Source organism: Rattus norvegicus, chromosome 19 (assembly GCF_021556685.1).
Source record: "Rattus norvegicus strain SHRSP/BbbUtx chromosome 19, alternate assembly SHRSP_T2T, whole genome shotgun sequence".
Taxonomy (NCBI): domain Eukaryota; kingdom Metazoa; phylum Chordata; class Mammalia; order Rodentia; family Muridae; genus Rattus; species Rattus norvegicus.
This window is the reverse complement of record NC_141552.1, coordinates 19,272,396-19,281,180: the sequence shown is the minus strand read 5'-3', so window position 1 is coordinate 19,281,180 and position 8,785 is coordinate 19,272,396. Positions and strand designations below refer to the sequence as shown.

Genomic DNA, 8,785 nt, shown 5'->3' with positions numbered 1-8,785 from the left:
GAAGCTGGGGCTTAGAGTTACTTAAAGGCCCTATGCAGGCTCTCCTTTTGTTGGAGGAGAAACTTCAAGTGCAAAGTGGCTCTTTATTTTCTTTCTCTAAAGCACAGAGGGCTAGGGTGGATCACAGGGCTTTGAGCATGTTCGGCAAGTACAGTCATGCAGAATTAAATCCTAGGACAGGAACCCTATTAATCTTCTACAGAATTACAGAGCAGCCTGGATGAAGACTCTTAGCTGAAAATGTGGACATCTCAAGACAGGTACTGGACAATGGCTGTCAGACTTGACTGAAGCCTGGAAATGTTTTGCTATCTCATAGGAAAAGAAGGCCCCTCCTACCACACTGTACTCTAAGGACAGTTTATTCAGGTTAGGATGACATGAACTATTGTCTCAGGTCACAGATGTCAGCACAAAGTATCCAAGGTATTGTATGCCAATGGTAGCATTAACAGAACAAAGCACACAGTGTCATGAAGACATAAATTATGAGTTTGTGTAGCAAGACCCAGGCCTCTTCCAGGTTCTTAGATAGTAACTGAGAACCTCAAACACGGTAGTGATGTGCTAGTGTGGGGTGAATCTAGTACAACTAGTTTCTATTGTGACACAGATGACACTTTTTGTGTCATGTTCAGCTTATAATGAATGACTAGACCTAAGCATGAGAATAACCAAATACTACATTGCTTCTCTAGCTGCTGAGCTTTTAAAAGCCCTGGGGTGACAGCAAGCTTTTGTGGACATTCTGGATTATTCCTTCTGTACTTTAACTCTCTGAGTCACCTCCACTCTCAGCAAGTTAGACCAATTCCACAAATTGGAAATCAGTCACCTGGAAAAAATACATTCTCAATACGATCCCAGATTGGCCATGGAAAAAGGATAGCTTGCACTGTCCCACCTCGGTTGGGCTTGCACAGGCCTGCTCTCCAAAAGAAACCTGTGTTCACAGCTGCAAGCTACATTCACTATGGATGCTCTGGAGGTTCCTTCCTAAACTGCTTAGATTAAAATAATTTTCTTGCTAACAATCAAAAAACTGATAATGCCAATCTGGCCTACAAGAAGCTAGTTTCTATTCTGTATTTTATCAGATGTGTATAATACATATGGTCATCACTGATATATGGTGAAAGATCTGCTCTAATATGAAAACTAAGTGATACTGGAGGATGATCCTGACCCACAATGAGCAGTGGGAACACCAGAGCCCTGTAGGGATGCCTGACAACCTAACACGTTGAGCACGCACGGCTCAGTAAGTTCCCTGTGAACACACATATCCTGAGATCTCTCTATTTAATTGGAGGTGATCCTGTCCACCTAACACAGCACCTCTTGTGGAGTAACAAAAGCCACCTGCAGGAGCTGTGGTGACGACTCACAGGGTAGAGCATCTGCTGCTCTCTCAGAAGAACCACATGGACGCTAACAATTGAGTAAAGTGTGTCAGTGATTACATCACAAAGTGTGTGTCCGAGACACAGCCACATTATCCACACAAAAGACACTATCACACTGGGTACTCCTTGGTGACTCTGATTTCACTTATTAGCCCAGGATCCATGGAACATGCAGAGATCCATCTGTAGCTGTCAGTTCTAAGTCCACAGGAAGGGACAGAACCCTTGAATAAGAATGATGGTCTTAAGAGTCAAGAGATAGAATTCAATTTTTATTCATAACAAATACATTTTTACAAAAAACAGGATTAAAATGAATAAAAATATTTAAAAATATTTGAAAGTAAAAATAGTAAGAAGAACATATAAATATGAAACAACAAAAAGAAAACTTCAATTAAAATCATAACAAAAATATTTGTAAAAGCATATTCTTAACGAACATTTAGAAGCACAGACGTATTGCTGTTTCTCCTCTAGCACACATAATGAAAGGCGGTCCCCCAAGTTGTCTCTCAAGTGCTGTTTTCTGAAGAAGAAAGTGAGTAAGACCTCAATCAGTCAGGATGGCTTAGTATGGTATATAAATTTAGCGTTTCTAAGAAATGACAAATTAACTCAGAGGATGAATACTCATCCAAAAAATGTTGTTACCATTCAGGATGTTGGTCATCAGGGACTCCTGAGAAAGCAACTTATTCTTCAGGAAGCTCTCTTACTGCTGTGTGTCCAATTCCAGCTCTCTTGCACTTTCTGAGACCTGGAGGAAGGCAGTTTTTCAGACACTGATTTGGTGGGGAAATGCAAGCCACCTGTCAGAATGCTGCCTTCTACCACCTCAGTTCTATTGGACAGTCGACATGGACCTTTTAACTGATATCATTGTTGCTAACTCTTTGGGAAGGGCAAAATCTCCAGGGAGCCTCACAGTAATGTGGGCTGACAATATGGGACCCAGACTTATACCAGTGCAAACCAAGAACAGGGCAATGGGAAAAGACCTCATCGGGTTGCAGGAAGAAAGGAGATGTCCATATGTCACCAAGGTTAAAGCCAATGACAAGTACTAATTTGACATTTGCACTTGGTTCTTATCCCAAAGGTGCTTCCTACACAAGAGGTCACATGACCACAGAGTGTCATTTGTCAAAGAACCAAGAAATTGTTCAAAACTCTACATGGGATCCAATGTATCACATGGATATGCAATAATGGGATATGTTATTCATCTGTCACCATTTCTAGACTGCAGCTTCAAAAAGAGCAGCAAAATATGCTTGCACAATAATTCAGTTTCTGAAAAGTGGTTAACTTCCTAGAATACTTGTGCATAGGCAGAGCAATGAACAATTCCATTACATGAGGTGGTTGGCTGGTTGTGAGTGTAAATTAGAAAGGTGGTAAGAGAAGCAAAGATGTATCAAATTGGCAAATTTTATCAGATATTGTTAAGCTAACACATCTGCTCGTCCCTAACTGATAATGCTGGTTCTGGCCGTTGATGGTCTTTATCTTTCTTGTTGAAGTCAACCAAATATTTCTGGTTCAGTGCACAATCAAGATGTACCTCCTTGTTCTCCTGCTTCAGTGGGACCAACTTCTTCCTACATGTGTTCTCCATCAGGAGCTGGCTGAGCAGGTTTCTGGAAATACAGTCTGCATAGTAAGATCATGCTGGCCCATTCTCCCATTCCTACTCCCAAGTCCGACTAACTCTATCAGGTCCCAGATACCCATGAAGAATTAATAAAGTGCATCTTGATACATATAAGGCTGCTGCACAAACCATAAAAAGTTAATTCGGGGAAGAATAAATTGTTTGCTTGGCCTGACACCAATTAGAGTCCACACCTCTGAGAAAGAACATGGATCTACAACTATCCATGAAAGCCCAATGCATGGGGGCAACATCAATTAGTACTGGGCCAAAACCCTCAAAGGAGGTCAGTAGAATCAAGAGAAGGTCATGCTAACCATGTGGTCCACGCACTGAATTTTGTAAAACCTGGTGTGACACCATAGGTACAGGTCAGCCTAATAACCTTCTGCTGACTTCAATCAGTACTGTTCTCTCTAGAGCCTTCTGAAGATGCCTAGACAATCCTGGGATGAGGAACAGTCTTTTATGGAACTGAAAACTGAGTCCTAATGACCCTGGCACACTGATATGTAAACAGCACAAGAGATAGAACCAGAGCTGAAGACCGTCCAATCCAGAACAAAGAAAGTCAGAAATGGCCATTCCACAAGTGATAGCCTTTCTGACCAGGACTTACCTAGAGAAGGTAATCTCCTTCTTCAGCTTATGGTTGTTCTCATGGATCTCAGTGTTCTCCATCTCTAAGTTGTGCAGAATTGACATGACCGCCTCCTCCATTCTCTCCAGGTCTTCATAATATGGATTTGGCCTGAAGTGTGGCCTGTCCCCAAAGGATAGAATACAATGAACATCGGCATTTAGGAATATATGAACTCAGGGTGGGTCCTACATTACCCCAGGCTGCTGCCTGGATCTTCCAGCACTCAGTCCCCTGCCTAGCAAGTACAGAGACTCACCAGAAACTCACTGCAATTACAATCTTGCAAAGCCACCAGCTGTCAAGGGCTTTGCAAATGCACACTGGGAACTCACTCTCCCTGACTTTATCCCTGAATTCTTCATTCAGACCACAAGTTCTGCTTTTAAATAAATGGAAGCAGATGAGTCCATTTTCAATCTCACTCCTCAGGGTCAGGTTCTGAATCTCCACTATATGGGAGGTGAGGTTTAGCACAGGGTGGTTAGGGAGGTACAGCTTTCTAGAACCCAAAACCTTAACAGGATAAGAAAAACGTGACCTTGCAGACCCAGTAATGAAACAAGAGCATTTGGAGCGATTCATACCTGTTCTTCATGGATCTCTCTGTCAGAAACCTCAGGCGATCTCTCAGGTCATTTCTCTCCTCGGTAATGAGCTGCAGCTCTTTAATCAGCCTCTCCTTTTCCTTCATGGCCTGATTCTTGCTTAGGTCAGTGCCAGGGGATGATGTTTCTCTCCCAGAGTCTGTAGGTAGAAGAACACAAGTGAACCTGCATGGGGAGAATGCATAGAGTGTTCATAGACCTCAGTGAGGCCTAAACAGGAGAACAAGTCAGGAACCCAGTGTCACTGCTAGGCGCTTGTTCTATGCTTAAGAGACCTCCTCAGGGGATCTCAGTTCTCCCACTACTCTATAGAGACCAAGAGATGTAAGCAGCCAGGTGTTCCCTATTCCGGACATCACGTGCTTACATGTACCATGGAGATGGCTTCTCCAGGATTATTATCAGCTGAACAGGGTACAGCTTGGTTTCAGGACCCTCACCCCTGTGGCTTCAGAACTCAGATGATAAATTCACCATCCACAAAACTTGAGTGATTGGAGACACTCAGATGTCCTACCCTGATACTCTAAGCCAACAACTTTGGATTTAAAACGCATTTCCAGGGAGGATATGTTCAACAGACTTATCAGTGTCCCTATGTGAAATACCAAATGCCCCAGAAGTGCGAATAGGTTACAGGCTGAATCTTGGTCTACACGTTCCAAATAGTTTTGGTACTGTAGAAAAATTTTTGTAACATACAACCTCTAATATATAAAGCAAACGATGACCCTGCCAGTTAGAAGAAATTAGAGAAGGTCTAAGAACATAAGGTTATTGCCTGGAGCACAATCTCTCCCTGTTACTACTGCCAGATACCCACTGTATTTAAAGAAGCAATGATAGTGAAATACATTGCTGCCCTGTCTAAACTCAGAAAAGGTGGACCCTCCATGAACACTGATGGTGTTATTATATCAATGTAACAGAGCAAATGAACTGAAAAGTAAAGACCAGAAGTTCACAGTATAATAGCATTGGCCTTACCATATCCTCCCAGTGGGGATGGGGAAACTAAAGTTCTGAAATCCTTGACTTTAAGGAATTGTGATATTCATGGAAATTCAATTCCTTTTCAGATGCTCCAGTTGTTGTGGCCCATTGCTAGAAAGGTCAGCTTAAGCCTGCAGCCCCCTTGACAGGAAGCTCAAAATACACTGCCCAGAACTTACTCCACATTCCCCAGAAGTGCTGTCTTTCTCCATCATTACTTTGAGACGAAAGGCCAGACTCCTTCACTCTAGTCTCTTCAGAATCGACGTTCCCCCTCCCAAAAAGCTTGCGAAGACGGGAAAACATGTCTTAGCTTGTAACCGCCAGACTCAGACTGAGAGAAACTAGGGCACTGGTTGTCACTACAACACTGGTGACATCACAGAGGATGCTAGAACTCACTAGGAGACAATAGAATGTCCTAGAAGGGACAGCTGATGTAATGGGGAGCAGACTTTGCCTCCCTGCTAATGTTCTCCCTGTACTGAGCATAAGCAGAGGTGCCCTTTCCAGGAGACTTTCCTGGGGCAGAGCCACTGAGCATCTCCTGCTTCCAAAGCCAAATTTTCCTCTAGGCTTGATTATAAAAAAACCTTAGTAATTCCTATGCATCTAAATGAATATTTCCTTCCATATCTTGCCCCAAAATGTCTCACTAACTCAAATTGTCCTCATCCACCAATGTTAGCCATTAAAACTTCCTGAGATTTCACACCAGCTTGAATATGCACTCAAAAGTTCTCCTGTCTCATTATGTACATGTGCTTTATATCACATCAAGAAATAGTCTGCATGGTAGGTTACAACATGGGCGTGTATTAGGGGAACACTCATGAAGTCATGTGCTTAGCAATCGACAATTGCCAGAAAATTCCTTAGTTGAAAGAGTTGAAGTCTTTATGGTGCTAGGAAAAGTGTGGAGACCAGTTGGCAGAGGAAAGTGCAATATTGGGAGCACGAGTGAAGGGAACCTCATGCTGCTTGTGGGGTTCTCCTCTCTGTACCAATGTCGCCAAAGGAGCACTGATCACAGGCCTGAGTAAGATACATCATGTGCTTTTATCAGAAAAATAAAATAGTCAAGAGATATAGGGGATGCACATAAACTGCTAAATGGTGCTTATCCATTAAGTGGATAGAGCAAGGTCCCAGCACCTGTACACTGGGAAATGGCCACCCACCAAACACAAAACCACCTATCATAGTAAATAATGAATACTTTATAGAATGCACACATTAACACTGATTGATCACATCCATAGTTCAAATTTTGTGGGCAAATTCATGGCCTTAACTATCTTTCTCTCAACTTATATAGCAAAAATAGGAAAGAAAGAGAAAAGAAAAAGTCAAAACAAAAAGCTCAAGCTTCTCATATGAAGATTGCAGGAAGTGTTTTATGGGAGTCAGTTCTGATTGGGCCATTTTAGATAGAACAGTGCATAGTGACCCTTAATGTGATGGGCCTTTAGAAAGCTTTTTGCAATATTGGAATTTTAACAAACCTCATCCAGAACATACAGAAGAGGCAAGGATGTGGTCACCATGTCCTTGCTCTGAATCAGGTCATTTTTCTGCATCCTTGATTGTCAGGCATAGAACAGCAACAATCTGAAATAGCTGGTAGACATGGGAAATCGTGGCTAAAACTATAATTGTGGGTTACACACCTCAACTGTCAAAGACTAATGCTGTCCTCACAGTCCTTGGAGGCCACTCTTGTAAGCCTATGTATCGCAAAGTGGAAGGAGGTTTATCTGAGCTCAAAGAGAACCTGGCCAGCCAGGTAGAGGTAACTTGTGATACTTGAGACCCTGTCTAAAACCAGCATAGAAACCCACACTTCATTCAAAGCGTCATCTACGAATTCTCGATTATCTGCCATTCTCTCCCTACCAGTCGTTCAGTTTGGAATGTTAGGAAAAAAGTGGAACTGATCTTTCTATTCTAAGGAACTTGATCTCCATTTTCTTGCATACACATTAAGAGTGCATACAAATGGATATCACTATCTGAACATCTTAGTATTATCTACTCTGTATATGTAGCATAATACTGTGCCTATGACAGTCTTAAGCTTCCTTGAGTGTAGTTGCCCCATCAAGAAGTGTGAAGTTCTGAGTTCAAACCCCAGTGATGCTTTAAAGGGACTAGAAGAAAGCCATCAGAGATACTCCACTTCTTTGTCCTTAGATTAAATCAAGTTGACACAATGTGAACCTGGTGGGCTATTTAACCAGCATCTTTCTCCCAACCCCACTTCCACGAGTTCAGTCCAGGGCAGAATTCATCCCCCACCATCCTAGATATTTCTTTGTATATTTCTACAAGAGCCAGGTTTCTTTTTTTTAATAGAATTAGTTGTAGTCAATCAACTGCTGCCCTATGTGAGAAATGATTAGTATCTATTGCAACTTACCACACTGTATTTGTGTATACAAGTACATTATTGGAAATCCAGCATTACTGAGGGATTGGAAACCAGTGCTGTGGCCTTGCCTTTCTGTGCCTCTTCCTGGCTCACAGGCAGCAGGGGGCAGACCTTGAGTTCCTCTTCAGGGACAGAGTGATGTTGAATGGGCACTGAGCAGGCAGAGAAACACAGCTGAGGCAGCTCCTTTCAGTTATCAAACACATCATCTCCTTCCCATCTTAAGGGCTACTGCTGAGGTCTTGCCCCCATAGCTACCTTAACAGCAGCGAATTTGTTACACAGCAACCAGCTCTTTCCTATTGTTCTGTAATATGCCTCCACATCATGGATGCCAACAAACAAACAAAAAACAAAAAAACCTGACATTGAACTGTGAGGTGCTGGTCACATACCCTGTTATGTTCTGTATGTTATGAGGTTTCTTAATCTTAACAAGTTCCCCAACTATAAACTTCATGAACTTGATAAATGCACTAATTTCTGTTGATCCATTACCATCTGCTGTTGCTGTGTTTAGATGGCTCTAACACCAAGATGGCTTATTGGAACAAAGATATATTTTGGGTACAAGAATCTTCTTTTGGGTCAGTACAACAAAATGAATTATTAGCGGTAATTAATGTATTCCAGGATTTTACTCATGATGTAAAAATATTATAGCCGAGTCAGCTTATGTTGTAGGAGTAGTACAGAATATTGCGACTGCTGTTGTTTCTACATCTAAGCCTATATTAAATGTTATTCTCACATATTAAAGGACTATTGTTATTATGAAACTCTAGAATATTCATTGCACATATTAGATTACATTCAAAATTGCCAGGATCTTTAACACTTGGCAATCATATGGTAGATCAATTAGTGGAATTTGCTACCCCAGAAGAAAACAGAAATAATTATGCCAATATTGGATATTTCCATATTAAATGTAAGATTCCATCTTCTGAAGCCAAACAAATTATTGCTAATTTTCGTATTTGTAAGCCTTCACTTATAAAATGTATTCCATCTGAAATTAATCCCAGAAGAATGCAACCTAATACATCG

At 41.7% G+C, this 8,785-nt stretch overlaps 1 protein-coding gene across 1 annotated transcript; it reads right to left on the bottom strand.

The window, feature by feature from the left end:
* Positions 1–1,667: 1,667 nt before the first annotated feature.
* LOC147999002 (uncharacterized) lies at positions 1,668–5,640 on the bottom strand. Its single transcript, XM_087596003.1, has 4 exons — positions 5,484–5,640; positions 4,291–4,450; positions 2,061–3,826; positions 1,668–1,935 (listed from the first exon to the last, which is right to left on the bottom strand). Exons 1-3 carry the CDS (start codon positions 5,608–5,610, stop codon positions 3,679–3,681), a joined length of 435 nt encoding a protein of 144 aa, XP_087452129.1. The 5' UTR covers positions 5,611–5,640; the 3' UTR covers positions 1,668–1,935; positions 2,061–3,678.
* Between the last annotated feature and the right edge of the window lie 3,145 nt (positions 5,641–8,785).

Excerpts from the sequence above, each read along its gene's own strand:
- LOC147999002 (XM_087596003.1), bottom strand. The coding sequence starts at position 5,610 with ATGTTTTCCCGTCTTCGCAAGCTTTTTGGGAGGGGGAACGTCGATTCT. Across the intron at positions 4,451-5,483 it reads GCACTTCTGGGGAATGTGGA|ACTCTGGGAGAGAAACATCA; the intron begins GTAAGTTCTGGG and ends TTCTACCTACAG. Across the intron at positions 3,827-4,290 it reads GAGAGATCCATGAAGAACAG|GCCACACTTCAGGCCAAATC; the intron begins GTATGAATCGCT and ends CTTTGGGGACAG.